Source organism: Penicillium angulare, assembly GCF_028827245.1.
Source record: "Penicillium angulare strain IBT 27051 chromosome Unknown utg000002l_segment0_segment0, whole genome shotgun sequence".
In the NCBI taxonomy this organism is placed as follows: Eukaryota; Fungi; Ascomycota; class Eurotiomycetes; order Eurotiales; family Aspergillaceae; genus Penicillium; species Penicillium angulare.
In genome coordinates this window covers 1,913,248-1,939,334 of record NW_026623161.1, presented here as the reverse complement: position 1 = coordinate 1,939,334, position 26,087 = coordinate 1,913,248, and the positions used below count along the sequence as shown (strand labels likewise).

The window sequence follows — 26,087 nt, the reverse complement described above, 5'->3', positions numbered from 1 at the left end:
CTATTCAACGCTGAAGCGACGTCATTTAATAATGACACGCGATATAGGAGTGTGCAACGCAAATACCGAATTCGCGACGTAGGAGCGTATAGCATAAATTCATAATGGATTTAACGCGGAGCTACGCCACTACCGTGACATGGCTGGGGGTGTGGGGGTGCCCAGCGACCCTCCTATGAGTAGCTAAGGAATTACGGGCGGATTTTTATCGAGCAGAGGGGATGGCAGGGCGATACCTTGTAGACCAAGCAGATTTTCCAAGAGATGACGTGCGGCCACTTATCCGCCGTTTTTATTGGCGAAAGAGATATCCGTTGGTAAAATAAACAGCATCATTACGCAGGAAGCTGTTGATCCCAACGGATATGGATACCAACATATTCCAACATCATCGCAGGGCAGAGATTGGGCGTTAGTTTCTAGATCCGGAGCTCCTCTGGCCTATACATGGCTGTATTTGCAACCCGCAGGCTCGATAATTTGACTGTACCTTGGTTTTTTCTACCAATTGAAGCCAATGGTCTACTGCTGTATCCGGAATTGGGTGTAAAAAATTCATTCATATGATAGTTGCATAGACCAGACCTCTAACGCCCAATCTCACAAATAGTAAACAAATACACTTACAACTTGAAGATCTTGCGATGCTCAATTTATATAAGTTTATAATAAAGTTCTGATGCGGAGCCACGCTGTATCGACCTTTCTCAACCTGTATCTTAGGTTGAAGGTCACGTCATATTATCCTATACTCGTATTTTCAGCCAAGACTGAGGAGAGGAGTATAATCCGTATCAAAAGGCCAAAGGCCAATGTGTGTACGTATATCGGCGTATCTCCGTCTTGGCCAGCTCCTGCGTTGCGTGAAATTGGATGAAATACAATGCTCGCGCTCAAAACACTTATTCTCGGAATTTTGAATTGAAACTGCCTACTATCCTAACTAGGACACATCCGATCCATGGTAAATTCTTCTAATTCCAGTCCTCTTGCACCTCCCAGATACACACTCCGACGCAACATGATAGAATTCGCAAGTAAACTTGTTTTTACAGCTATCGCCAGGACATTCTACCTGATCTTCAGTCGAGATATGGCCGTTAGTATTAGCTACCGAGAGGGACTGATCAACGACCTGACATCGAACACTCCGCACAAGGCCACCAGCATAAGACTTCTCTCGATCTGAGCTTTCTGCTTGAAATAACCCTTCATGCGTGTGATCGAAGGCAACTATCTCCTCTCGGCAGTTTATCCCACTGTTTTATTGCTTAGCAAGATTCAATTATCTTTGCGCCATTATTCATACCTGTAAAGTGTACACATATTTTTCTTACCCGAGGGTGCTTTGCAGGGGATATGGATCGAGCCAACGCTACGGCAACTCCAGAGAGGGTCAACATTTTAAATTGAGTCTCAAAATGGCGAAAACGGGTAGCTGACTCATTATATGTCCCTTGATTCAAAATTTGTACAACCCCCATTTAATGAAAGATCCATTCCGTATCATTCGATAGGCCTCTCGGAGGTGAAAACGCGAGGGACCGTGGGAAATACCTCTTCATACTGCGCGGTGGTCTGTAGAACTAGGAATAATAGAGATAACACTACAAGTTGTAGTTTCAACATGATGAACACGACTAGGTAGATTCAAGGTTGTCCCGTAATGAGACTTGGCTGTTGGGGAAGATGACAGAAACTTGAAGGCGTCACGGTATCGCTGGATGGGAGGAGATCACACTAGCGTCCTTAAACTTATTTATACTTTGCCCACACTCAACCTTGGAAGTTTTCGGTGTTTGGAGTAAATGTTGGGATCGCGGATCTCTAGAGCCTAGCTCTACTACTATGTTACAAATAAATGATCATAAAATTCCGACGGCTTCCAAGCTTCCAAGGTTGAGGTATGGTAGCTATTATTTCAAGTGTTACCAATGAACCGGGTGTATGCTTGTGATGATACGTAGGCAAACATGATTTTCTACCTTGTTTCCGAATGGTAAACAAGCCTGCTTCTCATCTTGGGGAACGCCAGATGTCATGTATTGATGGAATGGTTGTCTGCATAGTTCGCATTTCCAATCGCGTATATGTGTGTAAGCTTTATATACTCGAAGAAACTGTAATCCTCCAATTAACTAAACGTTCGATATGCAGTATATGAATTCTTGATCAAATCCGAAGCCCTCTCCGCCACCGCGTACAGGGTACTAGTCAGATGGCCACACAGTTGAAACGGCACGATCGAAGCATCAATCACGCGAACATTCTTTGTCCCATAGACCTTGAGCTGGGCGTTTACCACACCACCTTTATCCCTGGGCATCATACTCGCAGTGCCAACAGGATGAAAATTTGACCGATCTGTAAGGAAGTCATCAGTATTGTTTGAATCCAAATAATTAGACCGGTAAGTAGATCAGGATTACATACAGCTTGACTTGACCCAGTCTTTCCACGCAGATTCAGTCGCATTGTCAGTTAAGAGGTCTAGACCGGGCTCATTTTCGTCGGTGACAACATCACTCAGAGGCGCCGTGTGGAAGATTTTTCGAATGAATTGAGCGACATCAGCCTGGGAGGTGAGGTCCTGTTCGAACATGAAGTAATTAGGGTTGATAAAAGCTGGTTTGGTAGGATTCGACGACTGGATATGGATGTTTCCTCTTGAAAACGGGAGAAGAGTCCAGTATTCTGATAAGAATGTTTTTGGGATAGGCACGAAAACAATCTCTGCGAACGGGATGTCGGATTTGAACATCAAATCCCATTGAATCTGGAGTGCAGATAGAACATTGCTCTCTTTGACGGCGCCGTTTGAGAAATTAGCGACTGCCTTCGCGTAATCTGCAAGGGTTGAATTTATAGCGGACGCAACGTCAGATACTTTGTCTCCGTATAACTGTTGAGCTGATGGGAGTGCAGAGAAGGTAGCTGTGCCGGTGTAGAACTCCCGTCCTTGATATGATAACCCGTTGTTTGTTTGGTCTTGCAAGTTTTCGCCGACGGCGGTATTGTTGACCTTCACCGGGATGTCGTACTTGCTGAGAATATCGGGGTTTCCGATGCCAGATAACTCCAGAATGATGGGGGACTTGAGCGATCCCGCTGACAGAATCACTTCTTTCGAAGCATATATCGTTTCGGTTCCATTGACGCTTGTGACCTCCACTCCAGTTGCAACGGCGTCTCCGTGCTTGTCGTCAGACCAAAGTATCTTGTTTGCGTAAGTGTTTGTGATGATCTTTAGATTTGGTCTAGCTTCGTAAGGCCAATAATATGCTCTCGCGGCATCTTCACGAATATTCGCCTCTCTATCGATGGTATCAGGGTGAACTGTGAATCCGACCATTTGCCCTCCGTTGACATCGCGGTTATAAGATACGTCTAGTTGTCGCATTGTTTGGTCGATGGCGGGTACCAGACTGCTATTCGTCATGAGATATGGCCAGCCGACTTTAAGGGGTCCAGATGTTCCATGATAGGAACTGTAATAGTCGGCGCCATGATCGACCTGTTCCGCCGTGGGGATTTGAAAGTGCTCCGATTTCTTATAGTATGGAAACAAGGTGTTCCAGTTCCAGCCTTTGTTCCCAACTGCCTCCCAAACATCAATCTGTACATCTTGGGCGCGAGTATATGACATTCCTATTTGGATTAGTGGGAGACATAACCCTGTATACGAGGGAAAAGCATCTTACCGTTAATAGTACTTGTACCACCGATAGCCTTTCCAGCTCGCATCGTCTGCTTTCTGCCATCAGCATAAGTCTGATTCACAGTCTGGTAGGCCCAGTCAATATCCGAGTCGAAGGCTAATCCGTATCCCGTTACTGTCGTCACATTTGGGTTATTGAAAACCGAATCTCCAGCTTCGATGACCGCGACGGTGATATCTGGTTTCTCTGACAATCTGTTAGCAACAACTAACCCACTCGTTCCTCCGCCCACAATAACAAAGTCATATCGCGCGGGTGCCTCATGTTTCTTCGCTGCAACTGCCCCAAGCCAGATGATCCCCAGCGTAATCGATTTGACGATCATTTCTGTTAATGGGGGGTGGATATGGTGAGGAAGGAAGAATTCAGGACCCGACACGAGAGAGACCCTTTTGTACAACAGTTGGGAGGGGTTAGGCAGGAAATACTTACCATGTCCCATGAGGCTCCCGCTAGGGCGTTGCTGGGGGAGGACAATCGGAATGTCGCCGTTCCCCTGGATTACGTTCGGCATGCCATGTGAGTAGCCAGGTGCAGGGAAGCGACGGTACGAGATAGGTTGCCGGAAATTCCACATGGATAAATAACATGTCCAATGTTAGGGTATCGTAATCATCTTCATTCAAATCAATTGTACTTCAAGTAGATACAAAACGCCTCGGCCAGCAGCACAAATGCAATCCAACGCCTTTCTTACTCAGCTTTTTAGAAGATAACAAGGAACTAGGCACCGCGTAGGATTCCAGCTATACGCAGCGTCAGATCAAGGACAGAAAGGTGCTCGTCAGCTCCATCAACAAGTCGCTTGTCCATTTCCGAAAATGCAAGCACGATCTTGTTCTTCTGCTGATCCGGGATAGTTTCACTGAAAACAACACGACGATATAGCTAGGATCCAGTTAGCGAATTTTCACCAAATCAAATATAAGAACAACAACAGGAGAAAACAAAACATACCTGACCAATAACCTGTGTAGCACTCCACCCATCAGCTACAAGGTTCGTGATGACCTTAGAAACACCCGCATACGCCGACGAGTTATTCGGCTGCATAGCCTCAACAATCTCATCAACAATACTTTCTGGTACAACTCCAGCAATCTCCTTAATACTCTTAACCGTAATAGCACCAGACCCCGCAGCCCCAACATCCAACATATCCTCATCCCCATCACCAGCTCCAGCTCCAGCGCCCTTCCCATTCTGCGCCCCAACCAATCTCGCCGCACTCTGCAAATAAGTAATAGCACGACGCAAATCACCCTCCGCACACTTAATAAGCGTATCAATGACTCCATCCTCCAATTTCAAATCCTCCGCCGACGCAATACCCTCCAATCTCGCCCCAGCCGCCGAATTATCAAGCGACTTGAAACGAAACTTGCTGCACCGACTAGCCAACGGCTCAATAATGCGAGTAACATAGTTACACACGAGACAGAATCGGGTGATACGACTGTATGTTTCCATTGTACGGCGCAGGGCAGACTGCGCGTCTTGTGTCATACTATCTGCCTCATCAAGGATAATGATCTTGAATGGGGGACAGGGGTATTGTTTTCGGTACTCTGCATCTAGACCTGTTGGTTGGGAGAGTTGTGCACGGGCGAAGTTTTTGACTTTGTCACGGACGATTCCGATGCCTCGCTCGTCGGAGGCGTTCAGTTCAAGGATACGGGAACGGTAGAGCGCGGGGCCGAAGAGGGATTTGGCGAGGGCGAGAATTGTAGATGTTTTACCTGTTCCTGGGGGGCCGTAGTAGAGCATGTGGGGGAGCTTTGAATTGTATTAGAATGAATGTTGGGGATTTCTTTGAAGAGATGCAGTGACGTACGTTGGAAGCATTGAGAGTGCGTTGGAGAACTTTAGTGGTGTGGTCTTGGGCAGCGACATCGTCCAGGGTCTTGGGTCGACTGTTTCCAATTAGATTTGAGTAGAGAGATATTGTGCTGTTGGAATTAAGGCATACTATTTCTCAACCCAGGGTTGCAATCGCGTATTTTCTTCTTTCTTGTCGCCAGCCTTAGCTTTGGAGCTGCTCGCTGTAGCTGCGGCCGCGGCGCGAGCTTTGTTATTGAAAAATGTAGAAGCCATAATTATGTATTCGCTTATTTATAAAGCGAAACGGCTTTGGAGGTCCTGGAAATAATTGGTTTGGAAGACGGAATTGTAGGAAGATGCGGCCGCCATGCGCGGTGGATGGAACGCGTCTCCACGTGATGCGAATGGCACTTAAGAGCACCAGCCAATAATAGGGCGTAAATATACTCTAAGCTGTTGAGCCCGACTGTTGTGGCTATAGATGAGCTCGCTTTGTTAGTGAAGAGTCAATTGGCCTAAATGCCCGTCTTTGTACAGTATCTATTATGACTGACATGTGTATCATTACTATAATTTGCTAGTATATGCTTGGGAATCTAAAGTTCCTCCCGCATAACATCTCGCTCTCCCTCCATCATACGCTTCTTAGGATTTCGAGGAGCTTTTTCCTCCTTCTGCTTCTCCTCAGCCAATATCTCATCGAGAGTTCTATCTTCCTGCTCTTCTCCCTCTTCAACCATCTTCCCAATTTTATCGATGAGTCGATCTTCCTCCTCTTCTGAGACCTGATCACTGTGAACAGGCACACCTGCCGCTGTCGTGGTTGGCACCGCGTTCTCCAGAATAGCAGTTGAAACATCCGCAGCAATGGCACTAAACGAAGACTGCACCGCTTTACTGCCCGAAATACCAACAATACCCGTAGCCGCAAAAAGAACACGGAAAGCAAATTGGAACGGCAGCCAGACCATCCACCAAAGCGGTCCGTAGAGAATTCGCCTAAATACTAACCACGCAATCGTCACGAGAAGGATATAAAACGCAGTCTCGAGATACCACGTATCGGACTTTTGGGAGCGAAGAAGAGAGTTGGCTAGGGTGCGTGATGAAGCGAGGAGAGTATCGAGGCTGGTATATGATTCGGAGAGAGAAGATATGGCGGCAGTTGATTGTTCTGTCCGAATTTATCAGTATGTGAAATAAGGGGAAATCATATAGTTATAACATAACATACGGAGAGTTTCTTGTGCAAACTGGCTTCGAGACAACTCAGTCTGCATCAAGTGATGTGTTCTGCGCAAAGCAGCCGTCACATCATTCGACGCATTGAGAACCAAATCATCCTGTGTAAGCTTCTCAGAAGGTCGCCCCTGACGCTCAGATGGCTGAGATCTCGAAAGCAGTAATTCTCGCTCCTTCCGTCTAGTAAGCTCACTCTGTCGCTTAGCATTTAATTGTGCATTTCGAAAATCTCCCCGAGCCCTAAAATTACTTATAAGTAAACGATTTTCCCACTCAGAAACATAGGAACATTGTTACTCACTTTTTAATATCATTCGCTAGTCGTCCGGTCATCATCACAACACGCTCTTTCTCTGCATCTTTCTCCCCGCTCGCTATAGAGTGTTTCCTCCTATTATCCGAGCCAGAGTCAAGAGCCTCAACTTCAATCCGTAATAGCTCCAGTTCATCCTCGGTATCTTTCAGGCCTGCATGGATCTCCGCGCCGAGCTCGACACGCTCCTCATCGCCCTTCTCGGCGGGTGTGAAGTTGCGGAGTTTATCAATTGAGGGCCGGATCTGGCCTAGTGTAGTTGATAGCTCCTTCAGTCGAGCCTGAAGGGTAGCTATGGTGGACATGTTTGGTATGGGGTGAATGGATGGGTTGGATGTGTTCGCAAGACAGCCCAACGTAAGTTGTGGCGATAATTTGTTGTAAGATGTCGCTAATATATAGCAGTAGAAAGTCTCTTGCAGTTTCTCGTAGGATACAAGTCAGTTTGTGACTGATACCAAGGTGTGAGGTTGAGTTGGTCGCGAGGTGGCCGATACGTCGCTATTGATGTGTTTGCTTAGAATGCAAACAGAGGACTTTCCTCAACTCCCTCCTCCATATCAATCCGCTAGGACTTTAAGCCAACGCTCCCAATTGCCTGTCTACGCTCAAGAGAATCTGGTAAATCCAGCTTTCTCAATTTCCCGCTTCGCTCCTCTACATCGGAATACTGCCTTCTACACGCAACGCTTGAACCAAAAGCGCACCGCGGCGAGAGAAAAAAAAAACTTCGGGATCAACCCCAGATCGAATCCAATCAGGTATGTTCCGGATTAAGCACAATTTAATCTATCGCGACTATTGATCTAACACTTTGAATAGTGAAAATTTATAAATACATTTTTTCCGATCCCGAACCTCCATTGAATCCCTCAAACCACACCCAATCTTCAACCGCAACCATGCCTATCCCAATCAGCACAATCACCACCTTCCGCACAACCTTCAATCCCTTCTCCCACGCCTCTAGACCATGCCGTCTATTCCTTTCTCTACTGCGCACTCCCAACACCGCCGCCGGTAGCCCAACTCACATCGATATCAAGGTTAAGCAACTGCCCCGCGCCTCCACAGAGCAACCCGTCATGACCGTCGGCTTCAAGGGTGGAAAGGAATTGACTCTAGAGGTTGGAAAACGTGGAATGAAGATTGGTGATGTAGTTGAGGAGATCTCACGAGTTGGTCGACAACTGGAGCGCGAGGCTAGTCTGAAGAGCTAGGCATAGCATCTGGTATATCTTCGTGTTTGCTAGAGACACTATTTCATGTATTATAGCATTTGGGTTGTTTTACTATTGGCGCTGTGATGGGAGAGTTTTGTATCTTCCTAATGTCCATTTCCGAGATTATTCTCTGTGTACTTGGTGTTGGTTATCTACCATTCTAGAAACCTTGCATATTATACCTCTACAGATATATACCTATTGAGAATCGCTCAACAATCAACCAGGACCGTCTAGGTTCCCTTTTCCTTTCAGCTAGGTGGATTAAGATTATATCCAGCAAAAGTCCGTCTCTACAGAAGCAAAGTAGAGAAGAAAACAATGGTGAAACGGGACAGAACAGATGGAGAGGGTGGGTGAAGGGGATGATAGGTAACAACAATGGGAGACAGGGAGAGAGATAGAAGAGCATTCAATGCTTCGAATATATCCGCCGCCGCATCAACGGCACGTAGTCATGTTTAATTTTAATCGTTTTTTAGCATCGTAAGACGACTGGTTTAAACAGCAGCGCCGGAGATGAAGAACCACTTGTCAATGGTACCATCGATAGGAGCAGGAGCAATCTCCTGGTTGGCAGGGATCTTAGCAAGCTGAGCCTGGTCGGCACGGTTGGCAGTACCCTCGGGAGCCTCGACGTTAGCCAGGCTGATCTCGCCGGGGGCAGTCTTGCCGGTAATAAGCTTCTCCCAGGCATCGGAGCACTCGTGGATGACCTCCTCGGCGTACTTCTTGTTCTTGCACTCGCCGGAGAAAGCAAACTGGTTCTCGGGCTTTCCGTCGGGGATCTTGTAAATACGGAACCACTCGTTGGTGGCGCGCAAAAGACCAGGGAGGTGACGCTCAACGTCCTCAATGTCGTGAAGCTTATCGGCCAGAGGGTCTTTAACGTCAATGACGATGATCTTCCAGTCGGTCTCCTCCTCGTCAATCAGGGCCATGACACCCAGAACCTTGACCTGCTTGACCTGACCGGGGTAGCCGACAAGCTCACCGATCTCGCAAACGTCAAGAGGGTCGTCGTCACCCTTGGCCTTGGTCTCGACGTGAACGCTGTTAGGGTCCTCCCAGGTCTATAGGGAAGTATATATGTTAGTTACAACGTTCTTTCGTTCATTTCTGTTTTCTTGTTTACCCCACCATGGAGGGTGGAGGGGTAATGCAGATACAGATATATAGATATACACGTAGGATTCCCAACTTACGCGGGGGAAGGCACCGTAGTTCCAGAGGTAACCCTTGTGGGGGAAGCAGTTGCGAACGAAGCGGAGCTTGCCCTTCTTGGTGTCCTGCTTAATGGGGTTGAGGAACTCATCCTTGGAGATCTAGAAATCAATTGGAAATCGCAATCAGTATTTTGTTGACAATTGATGATGCTTATTCTGAATAGAAGCGGGTATAGGCGCAATTCGTACCTCCTGCTTGGCATTGGTCCAGCGAGGGATCTCAACGACCATGTTCAGGATAGTCTCCTCCTTGTTGGCATAGAGGGGGATGTCGTGGAAAGGCGAGACGGGCACGCCATCCTTCTCGACGTAGACACGGTGCTCGAGCGTGTAAGGCTGAGCGATCTTGCGGACGGTATAAGACATGGTGGGAGATGATGAGGAGAAATGCCTAGAGATGAGAGCGGCTCGAGAAAGAGGAGGGGAAGAAAAGGAGGGAGGGGCTTTGTAAGTGGGGGGAGCCAGTGTCGCTGATGTGCGCCAGACACGACGGCAGGCGGTGGAGGCACAGAATCCTAGTCGGGCCAAGGGAGGACGGGCCAGTGCCATTGGGCAACTTGAGAATGGGAATTATTAAATTATAAAACGTAGAAATTCAGAAATAAAACAAGGAAACCCAATATTATGGGCAATGATCAGCTCTTCCGGGGCGAGTTGGCCTCGTTCACTTCAGGTTCCGTGGTGGTTTGCGTGGCCTGGATGGCATCCCAGGGGTCAAAATGGGTCTCGGATTGAGTTGATGTGTTGGTCGGTTTTGCCCTTTTTTTTTCTTCTTTTTTTCCAATAATTTTTATTTTCTTTTTCCTTGCGTAGACAATCCTGCCGATCTTTGGTCTGTCTCTTCGGCAATCGACCGGGTCCAACTCCGAAAAATTAGAATCCTGACGGGTTATATAGAGTATTGTACAATATACGCAAACATAGATATTTACATGTATGAAGTAATTCGATATCTTGACTATGATCAAATGTATGATTCTAGCTATTGTGGAGAGTCTCGTGCCTCATACCCCTTACACACCATGTACATGCAGCTGTACACTGTACCCCGAACTCAACGACAGCTGCCAGGGCTAACTGGGATAGGATAGTTCAGAAAATTAAAGTTGACATATTGCCATGACCTCAACATGGAATTGACCATCATCAAGGTTTCTGCCGTGTGAAAATTCTTCCCTTAATCCCAGAGCAAGTGGCAAATCGCATAGAAACCTTGGCAGGAACCAGCCACGTTTGTTTATTGGTGTTTGATGTTGGGAATGGGTGGAGACAGGGGAGAATCATCCGTAGACAGAAAGACAATGGCAATCACGTAATAGTTAGTTAACTAACATAACAGACACCTAGGTATTCAGGCATGAAGACGAATAATTTTTTCTAACTATTTCTTGATAAAGTTAGGTAAACTATAATAACTAGTTAGTGGCTTAACTAGTTAGTTGCTGCAAATATATCAAGGTGCATTTTCCCGCTGATTTGTTCCTGGAGACGAATTATTGATGCAGGACACTGGAAGGCCCATTGTATACCTGGTTTACCGGTACTTCTGGATTGGAGAAGTTTGTCTCGAGTAATAAAAGTGTGGATGTTGTTTGCTGTGATTTGAGTGAGATCTTCTGTTTGGCCGGCGCAGATATGGCCTTTTATCAAATCCACCTCGTAGGTAGAGTTGAATTGCGCCGACAAATGTAGTTGCTGACGACAGTGCCATACTAATTCCTTCCAGTGACCTGAGAACCAGATTTCGATGATATCCAGAGTTTCAATGAACTCTTTAGGAACTTGAATGGTTAGCAGGCATGTATCACTTTGAGGGCAGCGTAAAGCTGTCCATTGCCGGTATTTTTCAGCTATTTCTTTGTCCGGTGTCCAGTACTGAGCATTCCCCATGGAGTTAAAGTCTCCACCAGGAGGGGAGTATAGCGATGAAAGATTGATAGTTCCATCGGATGAAATCAGCTGGCGTGAGCTCCGCATTTCTCCGTGTGCCTTGCCTTTATACAAGGCAATGTGATCGGGTAGAAGGGGAATGTCACCGTCAACGATGGTAGTGCAAGTAGGCGGGAGGTGGAAATCCTCAGAGGTCATGTTTATTGTTGCGACTGGTTGGTGTATCTGTTCAGTGCTTTCCTCTTCTGTAGAGAAGGAGCCCTGTACACGACGCCGTTTTCGCTTGTTTTTATGGGCAATAAGCCTGCCTGCATGACGTTTGATTAGGCCGTGCTGGTTGCGGAGACTGGCAAGGTTTGTATCTAGAGTATCTTTCACCCAGAAATGTAGATCTCGTGTCCATAGTATATCACTAAACATGGGGTCCGCAATCGCAGATTGGATCTGTGTGTTGATCCCTACCCGTGCTAATGCTTCATGGGAAGTTTCCCCTTTCAAATCTGAAATTTGCCCATGCACATAACTTAAAAGATCGTCAGGGCAATCATCAGGCTCGGGGCGACTGGTGTAACGCTGAAAAATATCGAGAGCTGTAGCTGGCTCAAAGCCAATGTATTCCAGAACTTCGATACTTTCTTTGTCAGTCGGGATATTTGTAGAGATGGTTGAAGGGTTGAAATTCCAAGTTCGGACTGATGTAGTGCTTGCTGAAGATGAGATTGATGTATTTGAACTTGGAGTTGAAGCTATCAGAGTAGCGGAGATCTTTCGTTTTCCCTGTGATCTATGAGGATCAGGAGGAAAAATGGCATTTTCTTCAAGGCATTGTATCTCTTCCTCGGTAAAGCATCCCGGCAAATAGCCCGCCATACTGAGATTCGATGCTGCCATTTACAGACTCTCCAGTGTATACAGGCCTAGGGTAGTTCAGGTTGATGATGATGTTGAAAGCTCCGACCCCATGAAAGTGTTGCAAGTCTGAGAATGACGCAATTATTTCCATTGATCCAAAGTGGGCCGCGGCCCATGCTGACTAAGTGGACACCATCTTCAAATGTTACCTAGTCAGTTAGCGGTAGCGGTCTAGTGTCCCTGGCACGGATAATCAGTTAGTTAACTAAGTTATCATTTTCCAGTCGCTTATCTAATCGTTTATCTCCACGTGATATCCAAGAAACATGGATCAAGGCAAATCGGAGTTGCCCGATGACAAAAAAACCCAGAAAAAAATAATAATAACGACCCTCCAACAACCCCGCCTCGATATGCCATAGTATGACCAGATTTCTTCGAAGTCTCCGATCAACCATCATGTCCGCCCTCAATACCCCTACCATCCCACCAATCCAGAGGCAAACATCTGTTTCCCGCGTCCCCATCCCCCCAAATGGCGTCGACTACCGCAACAAAATTGTACTCGCCCCAATGGTGCGCTCCGGCGAGCTACCATCTCGACTCCTAGCCCTTCGATACGGCGCAGATCTCGTCTGGGGTCCCGAAACAATCGATCGCTCCTTAATCGGCTGTAACAGACGCATAAACCCCCGCAACGGCACTATCGAATTCACCCGAACCCCCTCAAACGGCGGGCGCCCAGACCCCGAAACAAAAGAATCAGTCCTATACCGCATCGACCCGGTCCGCGAAAAGGGCCGCCTCATTTTCCAAATGGGTACCGCTGATCCTAAACTCGCCGTTGAAGCCGCCCGCATGGTAGCAGCTGATGTCTCCGGCATCGACGTGAACTCCGGCTGCCCAAAACCATTCAGTACAAGTGGTGGAATGGGCGCAGCACTTCTCCGCACACCAGACAAACTCGTCTCAATTCTCGAAGCACTAGTTAAAGAAGTGGGCAAGCCTTTCCAAATCGGTATCTCGGTTAAAATTCGCATTCTGGCCAAACCGGAGGAAACACATGCTCTTGTTTCTCGACTTGTGCGGACTGGTATCACCGGCTTAACAGTTCATTGTCGTACAACTCCTATGCGACCCCGTGAGCGTGCGATAAGAGACCAGCTCCGTATGGTCGCGGAGTTATGTCATGAGGCTGGAATCCCATGCGTCATGAACGGAGACGTAACCAGTCGCGACCAGGGACTCGAGCTGATGAAGGAATTCGGCGTAGACGGCGCCATGATAGCTACGTCTGCCGAGGCCAATTCGTCCTGTTTCCGCTCTGAAGCGGAAGGTGGTCTTTTGCCGTGGCGGGATGTTGTGTATGAGTACATGAAGTATTGTATTGAGGGCGAGAACCGCTTTGGAAATACCAAGTACTTGCTTAACATGCTTATTCCAGGAAAGAACAAGGAGTTCAAGACTGCGAAGATGGCCAAGACGTACGTTGATACGTGTCGGGCGTTGAAATTTGATGATCTCATTCCTTCGGCTGTGTCTGTTGACGAGGTCCTTGGATTGTCGGCGAAGTGGGAGGAGACTCCGGCGCAGGACGAAAGGGTTCGTTCTCCGGCGGTTCAGAACGCGATGGAGAATAATGAGACTGCTCGTGCGGCTGGTGGTGCTGGTGCTAGATCGAAGTCTATCTCTACACCGCGCGCTGGTGGTCCGATTCGCACCCTTGGTATCCCAGAGCCATCTAAGATGAACCTCGGCTCCGGTGAGGATATTGTCGATGCCTCTCTTCCTGCGACAGAGGTTGCTCAGAAGACGGAAGTAGCGGCATGATTCGGCTCATGGGATATTCGTATGTGGTCATCTGACTCGTGCTGAGTTTCCTCTTATTTTCGTTTTGTTTTTGCATAGCCTGGTTTCCTGGATTCGATCGAATCCTGTCATTCTGCATTTTGAGGGGTCGCGACTCCTCTCCTGTTCATAGATTCCCACAAGGATATACTTGTGATTGTCACAAAGATTATAATTTGTTTTTTAATAGCTCACCTGTCTTCAAAACGACCTAGATCAGAACTGTGGAAACTGTGACTTGTCTTCAACTTGAAGTTTGTGCATTTTCTTCCAAATACTACTACGTGAAAGTCTGATATTGGCCAAAGCCTAGGCACATCCATGGATATCTAAAATAAAATTCAACTAAAGTTATATGCAAATATACCTACTTACCATATATTAAATGAACTTTTGAGGGTACAGTACTACTGTACTAGGTAAGCGCCAACTTGAAGTTGGTACTATAGTAACTTGGAGATATATACTATTCGATATGCCCATGAACATGCATCCAAAAAGACGGTTAAAACCTTGGAACCGTTCAACAGCACCTGGGCAAAACCAAATGCCCAGGTGTTATCATAAAGAGTAAAAGTTTAAGTACCGAAGACTTTGAATCACCTTAAATGATGCTGTAGGGAGAACTCTCGCCTCCAAAGGAATACAGTAGCAACTAATCGTTGGATGTAGCAGCCATACGCGCTGTGAGTTTATTAGTAATAGTATGGGGAGTCACGTGAAAGATCTGAACCACTCCGCCAAAGTGTCCATTTGATGACGCAAGAAGCAAGTTGGAGACCAAGTCGACTTGAAGTTTTCAACGTTTTGGGAAATTAGTAAGAAATCTTGCAGGCGGGAGGCCGACAACAGCTCTCCGCGATCCGGCCTTAGTCCACGGGCTTCTCCACATTATAGCTTAGTCACTCTAACAAAACACAACCTTAACAAGTCTACAGCCCCATTGGATATCCTAAGGCTTTCAAACATAACAGGGCCCTGGAACCAGTTCCATCAGCTTCTTAAATCAACCCTAATTCTACAACAATGTCTGCCCGTCGACCCCACCAGAGCTACGCCGATGCTGCGGCCAAGTTACCACAGGAGCCAACCGACTCCGACGTGACGCCAGTCGTCCCAGCGTATGTACTTAACTTTTCAACTGAATTGACTATCCATCGTGCTAACATGTTTATCTACAGCGATGTCATCTACAAGCTCCTGGGTTTCACAGTAGCTATGCTGTTTGCCCCAATTGGCATGTACTTTCTGACAGTGAACTTGGTTTTTGGAGGTAAGATGAAAACACGAAACAAATTATTGCCAATGAAATATTTGAGTATATCTAACTCGATACATAGGAAATGCGACTTGGGCCGGAATCACAGCAGCCATTACGGCTAACGTGGTCTTATTCGCCTATATCTACGTTGCTTGGAAAGAAGACCAATCAGACCGGATAGAGGCTGAGAAGTCCAAGTCCAAGAAAGCGCAATAACTGCTTACGATTTCATTGATCAGCTACTTGACTTGTACTCGTGCGAAATTTGTTTTCATCTCAGGCGTTGCAGGAGCTACGATCAATTCATGAACCGAAATCAGATTCTTTCCCCCATCTACCAGATATTTATTTAACTGGACTGGACTGCCTAGAGGATCCCACGCAAAAAGTACAAGGCTTCTGATTGTCATTTGGATATCATAAGAAACATAAAATCTTCACAGCCCGGGTCTAGCCATCAACCGACTGAGTCAATCTCTAGACCTCCACTCGACAAATGTTAAAAATGCCCTTGTCATGTTGAAGGGGCTTTCACTACCACAGCAAGTAGAAAAAGTACTATTTAATGCCCAAAATTATTCACTAGGGACGCCAGTATGCTTCACAAGCGCTCGAGGATTGAACTATCCCAAGCTAAACCGACTCGCCACACAAACACCGAAAGAAAAAATCAGATCAAGGTCGTCGCTTGACGAATTCCTCCAGATCCCCCTTCGTAGCTACACCAAGCACGAATTTACGTCCTGCATCTGTAACAACGGCAAATGCGTGCTTCTCGCGCGGATCGCCGTTGGGACCGGTCTCGCTGTGGAAAAACTGCTCCAGCTCTTCTAGGGGTGTTTCCATGGTGATGACCTTGTAAATGCCGCGTTTGCGGTTAAAGCGTTGCATGGCTGTAGAGACGGGATCGGATTCCTTAACAGTGCCGTTGTGAATCAGTTCCTTGAGTCTGGGAATGCTGAGGTAGCCGAGTAGGGATCGCTGGGCAGAAATAACGGTGAGGTGGGTGTAGTCACGCTCGTAGGCGGCCATGAGAGCGGCGGAGACGGGGGAATTGGGGGAAACGGAGAGGGCTGGGGGAGGGTCAAGGTCCTCGATGGTGGCCTGTAGATATCATGGAGGTATTTAGCGTGGTTCTTTTATTTGTTGAAGGGTGTGAACTGAGGGGTAGTAGACTCACCCCGCGGTATTTGTCTGCCCATACTGAGGGGGCTGTGGAGGATGGTTGTTGGGCTTCGCGGGCAAAAGCCTCGCTGCCTGTCATGTAGGATGTCATTTTTGGTTGTATATGGTTGAGAGGCTCGAAGGTTGAAGGTTGAGTGTCGGATTTCGGGCCTGGGTTTTCCGGTAATGTTTCAGTGAAGAGAGTGGGGAAGGGAGCAGCGGTTCGTGACAGCAGCACAAAATGAGCAATTGAGGAATTGAGAACAATAAAGCTGCAAAGTAGATCCTGATGATCTTTTCTGATGTGTATATCTGACTGGATCAAAATAATGGAGTCGCAACACTTCGAATAAGACCGTGAACCATGACAACCCGAGCTTTTTGATCAAAATCGGCGCTTTTCCTCTTAATCCCGTGCCAAGACCCTCAATTCCTACTTCCTACGTCATCTTTCTGACATCCATTCCTTCGCCTTAAACCTATTCTTGCCATCGTGATCCTACGATCAATCCTGTTCCACCTTGTGAGTCACCTCAGATTTCATTTAATAGAACAGTTTTCGTTCTCTATTTCTTTCCATCATCTTCTCAATCGGTACGTTTATAACAGCCCTCTACAAAAGTGGACCCGCCATTCTCGATTCAGCAAGATCGCTGCATTCGGACAGCCATGGCTCCACTCTTCTTACCCACATCCGTATATTGATCGTGATCACAGTAAACAGTGCATGATGAATCCCTCGGACTCAATTGTCAATGTTTTGGCTGCCCGTCACCCACTGGGTAGACTGGGGATCCAAGAGCAGTTCGGCGGAGAGCAGCCTATGAGCTCCAGCCGCCGTGAACCTTTTTCGGCCTGGAGTGCCATTGATGAAGTGAAAAAGACTGCGGGTAATGAGTTTGAAGCTGCTAGCCAGAAAGCTCAGCAGAAGGCTGGCCATATCGAACCTTGGAGTGCCAAGTACTATGCTGCCTGTATCGCTGGAGGCACGCTCGCTTGTGTTAGTATCCTTCCAATAATATCCGCACCTGGTTTTGTCTTGTAACGTTATTTACTAACCTGATCATCTATAGGGTCTGACTCACACTGCCGTCACCCCATTGGATCTAATCAAATGTCGCCGCCAAGTCGATTCGAAGCTCTACACCAGTAACTTGCAGGCATACAGTAAGATTCGTGTTGGCGAAGGCCTCCGTGGTGTCTTCACCGGTTGGGGACCTACCTTCTTCGGATACAGCGTAAGCAGTCGCTACTAACTAATTCAGGAACTCACCAAACATCATCTGATATTTTCTCCAGGCCCAAGGTGCATTCAAGTATGGTGGATATGAGTTCTTCAAGAAATTCTACGCCGATCTGGCTGGGCAAGAACGCGCCACCAAGTACAAGACCTCCCTTTACCTGGTTGCCAGTGCTTCCGCGGAGTTGATCGCCGATTTGGCACTTTGCCCATTCGAGTCGATCAAGGTTCGAATGCAAACTACTATTCCACCTGATATCAAGGGAACCTTTAGTGGTATCTCTGGTGTTGTGGCGAAGGAAGGGTTTGCCGGGTAAGCTTCCGGGAAGATTATTTCCCTTCCAATTCTACACAAAAAGCAATTAACCATTGACTGTATTATCAGTCTGTACAAGGGTCTCTACCCACTTTGGGGCCGTCAGATCCCCTACACAATGATGAAGTTCGCCTCATTCGAGACAATTGTGGAAATGATCTACCATAATCTCCCCGGTCAGAAGTCCGACTACGGCAAGGGTGCCCAGACTGCCGTTGCTTTCTCTGGTGGTTATCTGGCTGGTATCCTCTGTGCTGCCGTGTCTCATCCTGCCGACGTTATGGTGAGTAAATTGAACGCTAACCGCCTGGCTGGCGAGGCATTCGGTACCGCAATGAGCCGTATCTATGGTGATATTGGCTTCCGTGGGTTGTGGAATGGTCTGCCTGTCCGTATCGTTATGGTTGGAACTTTGGTACGTTTTCAGTATATCCGAATTCATTGATGAAGAATGAGTACTAACTATTCTGTAGACTGGTCTCCAATGGATGATGTATGCGCTCCTATGTGTTTGCCTTTTGTCTGCGACTCCAAACTAACCAAGTTTTAGCTACGATTCGTTCAAGATCTTCATGGGTCTGCCTACTACTGGTGGAGGTGGCGAAGAAAAGAAGAAGGCCCAGTAGATTAAGTCAAGATTACTTGGCTATTTTTTCGCTTCTATACTACATGTTTGAGGTTTGTTATTTGAGATAAGTTTTTCCGTAGGTGTGAATATTCAATTCGAGATTACATCGTTCCACCGCTTTATTCATGCCGATTGTCTCGCTGATTGCCGACTGCCAATGATCTTCTACCTAGTCTTGTTCCTAATTAAGACCAATAGTAACGTGTTTTACAATCCTATTCTCACCATCGGGTTATGTGAACAACGCGGAACTGCTACCGTGATAGCAATTCGATACAGTATGGCGTTAAATACAAAAATGGAGCTAATATACTAATGGGAATCAACCGAACGAACGAGATGAAACGAAATAGTTCATTCAAAGAAGACCAAAAGAGCGAACGAACGATGCCAGGAACATTTGAACTATCCTTGCTCAAATAGATAGAGTAGGACCTCATGAAAAGCCCCAACGCCCGAAGATAGACCACAGAAGTGAAAGTCATTCAACAGAAAGTGGCATAGCCTGGTTTTAAATGGCGTCCAGTATAGACAGATGCAGATAACTTCAAGAACAATTCAACTCATTGAAAGGATCCAAGAGCGGTGTTGAGTTATTATTAAAATCAAGCAGAAACGAAGCAGCCACATTCGTATCAGTACAGTTGATCTCATTAGCCGAGTTCCAAAATATCTTATGAATCCATTCAGTCTCCTGCCCCCAAGCATATATATCTTGCATGGACTTAGTTGTATGGTCCCAGGGAATAGGATTCGGACAAGCTCCTGTATATTGACCCGGAGCAATTTCAGTAATCCACAAAGGCTTGTCGTTCCACTTCTGATGGAAATCGTTGATTCGAATCTTGGCTTCCTCGACAGTCTTATTATAGATATGGACATTATATGCCGAGAAGTCGTCTTGGCAACTGCAATTTCCATAGAACTCAGGAAGCCAGTTGAGGTTATCGAAAGCCGGCACGGGTGCGATGAACTTTGTATGGTTTCCTCGCTTCTTCAACAATGGTGCAATAAGATTGGCGGCTTCCTCAGGATGCAATATGGCTTTTCTCGGGCTCGAGCCATACTTATTGTCGGGTTCGTTGAACGTGAGCATGAAATCTGGTGGATTTGGGCCGTTGACCACATCAATAGCGTGCTGAACAGACGTATTGGTGTTGCCTAGCATTGGAATTTGTTTGTCTCCAAGCCCGAAATCGAACGTGAGCCAGTTGGAAGCGGAGTGGATCTGTTTCCATCGCTGTTCAGTATAGCCACCGTGACCGGTGTTGAAGACAACGTTCACAAGGCCATCTGAGCACTTCGCTGCTGCGCCTTGAAGGGTCGATATTCCGAGTATCGCCATGGGGATCACGAGAGACATTAGAGTAGTCAAATGCATCTTGGATAAACTTTGAAATGGTTTCTGATGACGCTTTCCCTTGGTTATTGATAGTTTATAAGGAATTCAAGTTACTCGATGGACAAAACAGAATTTATACATGATTCAATGGAAGCGCCAGCCACTTCAGGCCAGCCGAGTGAATCACCATAATGGTAATTCCGCGGTATTTTTCGAGTCTAACATCTCTCTTTCAGAGCCCACTTCATAGGTGATCAACATTCCTAATCATTGAGCCCATTCCAGGGTCGCATTTGCTTCATTCGGGGCGCCTAAGGCCCACTATACTCCAATTCACCGTAGGGCTGTGACTATTGGACATATAGACTGGAGCAGGTCACCGCATCCAGTAAATTGAGTCATGTAATGAAATCAAGCTTGCAGGTTACCCATGAGGGGCAAATATGAATACTTGAGCCATCCAATGATACCACTGAATTGCCGATCAGGCGTTCCTCCTCTGCAGCTCCTATCCCTTTTATTGCCTCGGATTTGCTCCCTTTCCCCTCGTAACTGCAGCTGTTTTTATTGTAGTCCCTTGGGCCTTCTATTATGACCACTTCATTGACTGGGACTCTTTACGAGAGTCAGCCTTCGCAGTCATGACTGGCGAGCGGCGACGAGACTGCGCTACATGCGGGATGAATGAGAAGCAAGAGACAAACCGTGTCTGACGGGAGTGCAAGACTGTTAGGCTATCTAGCAAGATTTCGGTGCAATCGTGACAAATGCGGTCAGTAGTCGGTGTTGCAGCTCCGAAGCGATGGTGAGGCCGATGACGGGACCATGGTAGTTTTGATGTATCATGCCTGGGCGGATAAAGTATTTGACGTTGAAAAGTTGACAAACACCACTTTGATTTGAATGGATTTGAATTTGAATTTGTAAATTCATCGCCGTGGAGATTGAAAGATACGCTTAGGAAGCCAGTGGGGAATCTATTTGGATGCTTATCTGCGGGGGCGACGCGAATTGCGGGCACACTAAGACTCGGATACATATGCTGTTTGATTGAATCAAAACTTTTGTTCCTTTCTTCGTAAGTCATTGCAACTGTCAGTGTTCTTCAAGTATATAATCTGAAGTCAGATTTCTACTCTCTTTCGGAAACCACCACCAGGGCAAACGAAGCAATGGTTGGCGTAAAACTGAAGATTCTAATGATTCACGGTATTTTATAAATTTGAAATCAAATAAGTCACTTACTCATCGTAATCTGAAACAAAACAGGGTACACCGAGACCGGGGAATCATTTCGTGCCGATATATCAGGCCTAGAAAAAGCTCTCCAAGAAGCCTTTCCTGCTGCGCCTGCCCCCAACCACCACCCACTATACCCAGGAGGCCTAGAGCTCTTCTTCCCAACAGGCACCTGGAGGCTCAGACCTACAGACTGGGCACGCTACATCCCAGGGACTGACCCCGGTTATGGCTGGTTTTACAAAGTCCCCGACGACGAAGAGTTTCCGGGACTAGATCAGGGCCTAACACGACTTGGCGATTTGATGAAGGCAGAAGGGCCATTCGCGGGTGTGATAGGATATTCTCAAGGTGGATTCCTAACTGGATTGATTTCAAGCATGCTTGAGCCAGGCAGGAGAGTGAGGTTCGAGGAGGTTGAAAAGGAGAGCGGGGGAATACCTTTCCCCGCAGCTTTTGAGGATGTTCACCCTATTAAGTTCTCGATTAGCTGCTGTGGATTTGCGGGACTGAGTCCACGATACAAGGCATATTATTCTCCACCTATAACTTCGTTGCTGCACGTTAATGGGAGATTGGATGATATTGTTTATGATAAAAGGAGTCGCACGCTTATTGATGCTAGTTTGGGGAATGAAGAGGAGAAAGTTTTGATTCACCCGGGTGGCCATACCGTGCCGACTACGCAGGTGTATACGGATGCGATAATCATGTATATCAAGAGGAAGATTGCCGCATAGATGGATTAAATGACACAATTTAATTTCTCTCCTTTTATTTATGTCAAATTTCTGCAATGTGTTATAAAGTACGATGATATGCATAAATCAACTCAGAAACAAAATTTTATACCGAAAATCTGAAGACCTATGAAGCTAACCCCGAAGACAGTCCGTTAGACTTGAGAATCGATATAAAGCTGAGCTGAAAGCTTTATACTAGTTCTGCCTCAATAATCGATGGCTCATCGCCATCAGGGTGGAAATCGTGTTAACGGTCAGGCCCACCGATTCAAGGATCCCGATCCATCTCTACTTCGTGCGGAGAGTACCAGGGGCAAAGACCATCAAAATGAGATCCACCATTGAATTGAACAAGCCCGCATTCTCATCTGAGAGAATGTACTTCCCAATGAGAATTTTGGAGTGGCCCTTCTCCATAGCTGGAATAGTGTTTTTTTTCTCGATGCAATTCTGATCGGAGAATTCGTGTAAGACAAATTTAAGGAAATAAGTACGAGCTCCTGTTATCATGTGTTAGAAGTTTTACCTCTCAAGTTGGATTGATTGATACAGGGAATCTAGGCTCGTCAACAAACTTACCTTTGATCGGCTGAGGAGAGAAGACATCGTATCCAATCTTCTCAAGCCTAGGTCATGGTAATGGACATCATCAAACACGGATGGAAGGCCTTGTATAATAACCCTTCCAGCTGCGTCGGGGAACTTCTTGCTGAAGGCCAACATATCGCGCCCGCTTCCGGCACCAATATCCATAACAAGTGGGTGACTTGATTCACCGGCAGAGCCGTCCAGAATTCTGCTCTGGACAGGATACCAGTCAACCCAAAAAGGCCGGTTCTCTCGAACATGTTCCACAAATGCATGGAAGCGCTCGTGTACAGCAACAACAGAAGCTAGCCATTCAAATGTTGTTAGCTTTGTGTTATACGTATACTGCATTGGCCCAGCAAAATGATCCTCGGGAATCAGATAGCTCGTTTTTCTGAGGAATTCCGGTGGTTTTAGAACGGCCGGAGCTAAACCACGAACCTAGATCGGCAATATCAGTGATAAATTCAACATACGTAACACGGCTTTCCAGAGTATGTAGCTTATACGGTTCACTGGATACTAGTATGGCTCTTACTAACTTCATAGCCACTCAATCCTTTTATCAGTACTACCACACGGTTGATAAGGAGCGAGTTAGGGGGTTCGATAGCGCAATGGAAAGATATTTCCATCGGTCAGCGCAGACTCCAATTGAAGATTTCTTTAACTTCGGCAAATTACCTCATGACGCTATTGTAGTCGACGTGGGAGGGAGTAGGGGCCACCACTCTATTCGACTCGCAGGTCAATATCCAGATATTTTTTTTCTTCAATCAAGACCTTGGTAAAATGGAGCCTACATTGAAAGAAGTTACAAACAAATATAAGTTATTGAAGGTGGTATGGCAGGAACATGATTTCTTCAAAGAGCAACCGATCTAAGGAGCTAGCCTCGCCAAGGCCGAGCCCAAGAAATGGCAATGAAGTCAATCTACAGGCATTACTTTGAAATCTTCCCCCAGGACCCCCAAAATGGCCATACAAACCCAATAAATTGAGTACTGAATCCAAGCAGCAACAGACGCGAGAAAAGGAAAAATGAGAGATAGAAAACACGCCCCAAATTGCTCAATCGCGTCTCTAACCAGCGCTTACGGGACCGCGTTAAGGGTAGAAAATCCCTATTTGAGCAGAAGTAAGCGTAAACAAGCACAGACTAAGCGCCTCGATCCTAGCCACTCTTGGAACATTGAAAAGCATTGGCAGTCGAATCAAACCCACTGAGAATGCATGGCATATCTCATAAAACATAAAGGCGATCAGGCAATCGAACCCCACCGATTTCGACCCCAAAAAACCAATGAGCCAGATTTCACTCCAAATTCTTGATCACTTCATACCTCACATCTCATCTCCGCACCACACCCACATCCACATACACATCCAAAATGCGCTCTTTACTTGACCTTCCCCCAGAACTTCTTTTGCATATTATACATTACACGATCCCCGTTGGCTTCGAGGCCACCGCCCTGTCATGCAAGACGACCTTTGCAGCCAGCGCCCGTTTCCAATCGCAGTATAATCTTCGACGCAAAAGGTTTCGCAACTTTCACTTCTCGCGCAAGTTGGAAAAACCGCCTGGAAGCACAACTCAATCCGAATCGGGTGAATCATGGGATGAAATTACCCAGCAAACAGGAATCTGCATCACTACCACGCGGGCGCTATTGGAACACATCGCACAAGATCCTTCTGTACCAGATTACATCCAATCCATTGATTTGACCGGCCACGGAGACCATAAAGACGAAGATGTACATAACTTGCTTAGACTAGAGATCCCTGAGACGCTCAAGGACTTGGTTCGCGCCTCTCCCATCATCCATGATGTTGGTTGCAACCCGGATGATTGGATGGGAGGAATCCAATTTTCTCTAATCGACGCCGACATTTTTCTCCTAACTTTATTATCGCAAGTGCAAAGTTTGGCCTTACGTCCATCGTGGGATGATCTGAACCCTACTTATGACTCTTTTTATCGCTCCGTTATTCCAGACCACTCGAACCACTCATGGTCTGTTCTCAAGAGAATCACCCACTGGGCGAATCGTCCCAAGCAATTTCCCCATGCACCGCTTTCAAAACTGTCTACTATACAACCATGTTTTGACAGTGGCTACGAGGAGAAGTGTTCGATGACCGTGTATGCTCCGTTCCTGGCGATTGAGTCCGTCTCAGAAGTCTTCTTAACCAGTATGATATTTTTCGATGACGGATACACCGGAATTGCCTTCGAGCCAATAGTGAATTGTTATAGCACAAATCTACGAAAACTCGTCTTCAAGACATCCGTAGCTGGATGTAAGGAGCTAGAGAAGCTCCTATCGCGAATTCCAAACTTGGAGATCTTCGAGTTCTCCCATGAGACCAAATGGCACGGCTGTGGGTTTGATTGGAACCCGGCCGCATTTTTGGATACAGTGCAGGATGTTTGCGCAAATAATCTCAAGGAGTTATCTGTTGTGGTAGACGATCCCTCGCAATGGCCAGAAGGGCCGGAAGTCGTGCTTACGGATATGACGCGGTTTGAGAAATTGGCGGTGCTGGAAATGGATGTGGACATGCTGTGCGGTACACAGTATGACAAGAGTATGCAATATACGGATTATCTTGATGAATTTGATTATACTGGTGAGGCGGTTTTTCCAAAGCTGGTCGAGATATTACCCGCATCCATTGAAGAGGTCAAATTGCGTCTCAACGCGTTTGAGGATGAGGATCTGGAATGCATCTCGCATTTGGTGGAGGATCTTGCAGGTTCCCGAGACATAAAGCTGCCCAATTTAAAGAAGCTGAGTCTCTTTGTGTGTGTGGAGGGCGTCCTAACGCTTCCGAAGAAGGCACGCAATAGACTGGGTGCTGCGAAGCGTTGTGGCTTTTTAATTTTGAAGCCTGGATCATTGGTCCCTCTTCTATGAGTTTTGTCTTCTCGATTTATTATCGTCGGTCAAAGGCGGCAAGAGATGAGCCCGATACGGAAAGAGCGCGCCAAGACATCTAGAGTACATAGACTCATCCATACTACCTAATTACTGGTAACTACGATCAGATCAGATCAATATTGAGCACACCCTATAATTAATAGTCTTCAATCACTCTATTTATTAATCAATCACGAAATCCAACCGATCGTACCGCTACCTACTATACACAAACTAGTGCGTAGATGTAGAGATGAATCCTTATCAGTAACAGAATTAGTCACACAATCAACCAATAACCACCACTTATCTTATCGCACGTCACCAACCAACTACGAGTAACACTAACACTAACATTAAGTCGGTGGAAGATAGAAAACTAAGCACCTTGGCACAGCACAACACTTGGTGCGATCCCGATCCAGTGCTCTAACATACTTAACCATTCTAAGTCGAGTCTGAGCCTCGATCCCGATAACTCGTATATAACCGATAAGCCCCGATA

The 26,087-nt window shown here is 46.6% G+C and overlaps 14 protein-coding genes across 14 annotated transcripts; 6 read left to right on the top strand and 8 right to left on the bottom strand.

Moving 5' to 3' along the window:
- Nucleotides 1-2,134: 2,134 nt before the first annotated feature.
- N7478_002197 (GMC family oxidoreductase) lies at nucleotides 2,135-4,233 on the bottom strand (the record flags this gene model as incomplete). The annotated part of the gene is made up of 3 exons (XM_056918411.1): nucleotides 2,135-2,364; nucleotides 2,434-3,648; nucleotides 3,702-4,233. 3 exons carry the CDS (start codon nucleotides 4,231-4,233, stop codon nucleotides 2,135-2,137), a joined length of 1,977 nt encoding a protein of 658 aa, XP_056784022.1.
- Nucleotides 4,234-4,442: 209 nt separating this feature from the next.
- N7478_002196 (replication factor C subunit 2) lies at nucleotides 4,443-5,813 on the bottom strand (the record flags this gene model as incomplete). Its single annotated transcript, XM_056918410.1, has 4 exons — nucleotides 4,443-4,607; nucleotides 4,677-5,495; nucleotides 5,554-5,632; nucleotides 5,689-5,813. The coding sequence occupies 4 exons, from the start codon at nucleotides 5,811-5,813 to the stop codon at nucleotides 4,443-4,445; spliced, it is 1,188 nt and encodes a 395-aa protein (XP_056784021.1).
- Nucleotides 5,814-6,136: 323 nt separating this feature from the next.
- On the bottom strand, nucleotides 6,137-7,400 carry N7478_002195 (putative protein transport membrane glycoprotein Sec20; the record flags this gene model as incomplete). Its single annotated transcript, XM_056918409.1, has 3 exons — nucleotides 6,137-6,714; nucleotides 6,775-7,022; nucleotides 7,084-7,400. 3 exons carry the CDS (start codon nucleotides 7,398-7,400, stop codon nucleotides 6,137-6,139), a joined length of 1,143 nt encoding a protein of 380 aa, XP_056784020.1.
- Nucleotides 7,401-7,997: 597 nt separating this feature from the next.
- N7478_002194 (mitochondrial 54S ribosomal mL53 domain-containing protein) lies at nucleotides 7,998-8,315 on the top strand (the record flags this gene model as incomplete). The annotated part of the gene is made up of 1 exon (XM_056918408.1): nucleotides 7,998-8,315. The coding sequence occupies one exon, from the start codon at nucleotides 7,998-8,000 to the stop codon at nucleotides 8,313-8,315; it is 318 nt and encodes a 105-aa protein (XP_056784019.1).
- Nucleotides 8,316-8,818: 503 nt separating this feature from the next.
- On the bottom strand, nucleotides 8,819-10,093 carry ipp1 (inorganic diphosphatase IPP1; the record flags this gene model as incomplete). Its single annotated transcript, XM_056918407.1, has 3 exons — nucleotides 8,819-9,391; nucleotides 9,524-9,643; nucleotides 9,734-10,093. The coding sequence occupies 3 exons, from the start codon at nucleotides 10,091-10,093 to the stop codon at nucleotides 8,819-8,821; spliced, it is 1,053 nt and encodes a 350-aa protein (XP_056784018.1).
- Nucleotides 10,094-10,975: 882 nt separating this feature from the next.
- Nucleotides 10,976-12,304, bottom strand: N7478_002192 (uncharacterized protein; the record flags this gene model as incomplete). The annotated part of the gene is made up of 1 exon (XM_056918406.1): nucleotides 10,976-12,304. One exon carries the CDS (start codon nucleotides 12,302-12,304, stop codon nucleotides 10,976-10,978), a length of 1,329 nt encoding a protein of 442 aa, XP_056784017.1.
- Nucleotides 12,305-12,745: 441 nt separating this feature from the next.
- Nucleotides 12,746-14,116, top strand: N7478_002191 (tRNA-dihydrouridine(20) synthase (NAD(+)); the record flags this gene model as incomplete). Its single annotated transcript, XM_056918405.1, has 1 exon — nucleotides 12,746-14,116. The coding sequence occupies one exon, from the start codon at nucleotides 12,746-12,748 to the stop codon at nucleotides 14,114-14,116; it is 1,371 nt and encodes a 456-aa protein (XP_056784016.1).
- A 1,044-nt stretch (nucleotides 14,117-15,160) lies between these two features.
- N7478_002190 (vacuolar ATPase assembly integral membrane protein VMA21) lies at nucleotides 15,161-15,611 on the top strand (the record flags this gene model as incomplete). The annotated part of the gene is made up of 3 exons (XM_056918404.1): nucleotides 15,161-15,255; nucleotides 15,316-15,407; nucleotides 15,475-15,611. The coding sequence occupies 3 exons, from the start codon at nucleotides 15,161-15,163 to the stop codon at nucleotides 15,609-15,611; spliced, it is 324 nt and encodes a 107-aa protein (XP_056784015.1).
- A 459-nt stretch (nucleotides 15,612-16,070) lies between these two features.
- Nucleotides 16,071-16,671, bottom strand: N7478_002189 (putative cystathionine beta-synthase (beta-thionase); the record flags this gene model as incomplete). The annotated part of the gene is made up of 2 exons (XM_056918403.1): nucleotides 16,071-16,499; nucleotides 16,576-16,671. The coding sequence occupies 2 exons, from the start codon at nucleotides 16,669-16,671 to the stop codon at nucleotides 16,071-16,073; spliced, it is 525 nt and encodes a 174-aa protein (XP_056784014.1).
- Nucleotides 16,672-17,286: 615 nt separating this feature from the next.
- Nucleotides 17,287-18,741, top strand: N7478_002188 (putative mitochondrial phosphate carrier protein; the record flags this gene model as incomplete). The annotated part of the gene is made up of 6 exons (XM_056918402.1): nucleotides 17,287-17,559; nucleotides 17,633-17,797; nucleotides 17,859-18,112; nucleotides 18,185-18,530; nucleotides 18,589-18,608; nucleotides 18,666-18,741. The coding sequence occupies 6 exons, from the start codon at nucleotides 17,287-17,289 to the stop codon at nucleotides 18,739-18,741; spliced, it is 1,134 nt and encodes a 377-aa protein (XP_056784013.1).
- A 549-nt stretch (nucleotides 18,742-19,290) lies between these two features.
- N7478_002187 (uncharacterized protein) lies at nucleotides 19,291-20,124 on the bottom strand (the record flags this gene model as incomplete). Its single annotated transcript, XM_056918401.1, has 1 exon — nucleotides 19,291-20,124. The coding sequence occupies one exon, from the start codon at nucleotides 20,122-20,124 to the stop codon at nucleotides 19,291-19,293; it is 834 nt and encodes a 277-aa protein (XP_056784012.1).
- Nucleotides 20,125-21,257: 1,133 nt separating this feature from the next.
- N7478_002186 (alpha/beta hydrolase) lies at nucleotides 21,258-22,064 on the top strand (the record flags this gene model as incomplete). Its single annotated transcript, XM_056918400.1, has 2 exons — nucleotides 21,258-21,294; nucleotides 21,355-22,064. The coding sequence occupies 2 exons, from the start codon at nucleotides 21,258-21,260 to the stop codon at nucleotides 22,062-22,064; spliced, it is 747 nt and encodes a 248-aa protein (XP_056784011.1).
- Nucleotides 22,065-22,355: 291 nt separating this feature from the next.
- On the bottom strand, nucleotides 22,356-23,006 carry N7478_002185 (S-adenosyl-L-methionine-dependent methyltransferase; the record flags this gene model as incomplete). The annotated part of the gene is made up of 2 exons (XM_056918399.1): nucleotides 22,356-22,567; nucleotides 22,643-23,006. 2 exons carry the CDS (start codon nucleotides 23,004-23,006, stop codon nucleotides 22,356-22,358), a joined length of 576 nt encoding a protein of 191 aa, XP_056784010.1.
- A 1,040-nt stretch (nucleotides 23,007-24,046) lies between these two features.
- On the top strand, nucleotides 24,047-25,579 carry N7478_002184 (uncharacterized protein; the record flags this gene model as incomplete). The annotated part of the gene is made up of 1 exon (XM_056918398.1): nucleotides 24,047-25,579. One exon carries the CDS (start codon nucleotides 24,047-24,049, stop codon nucleotides 25,577-25,579), a length of 1,533 nt encoding a protein of 510 aa, XP_056784009.1.
- Between the last annotated feature and the right edge of the window lie 508 nt (nucleotides 25,580-26,087).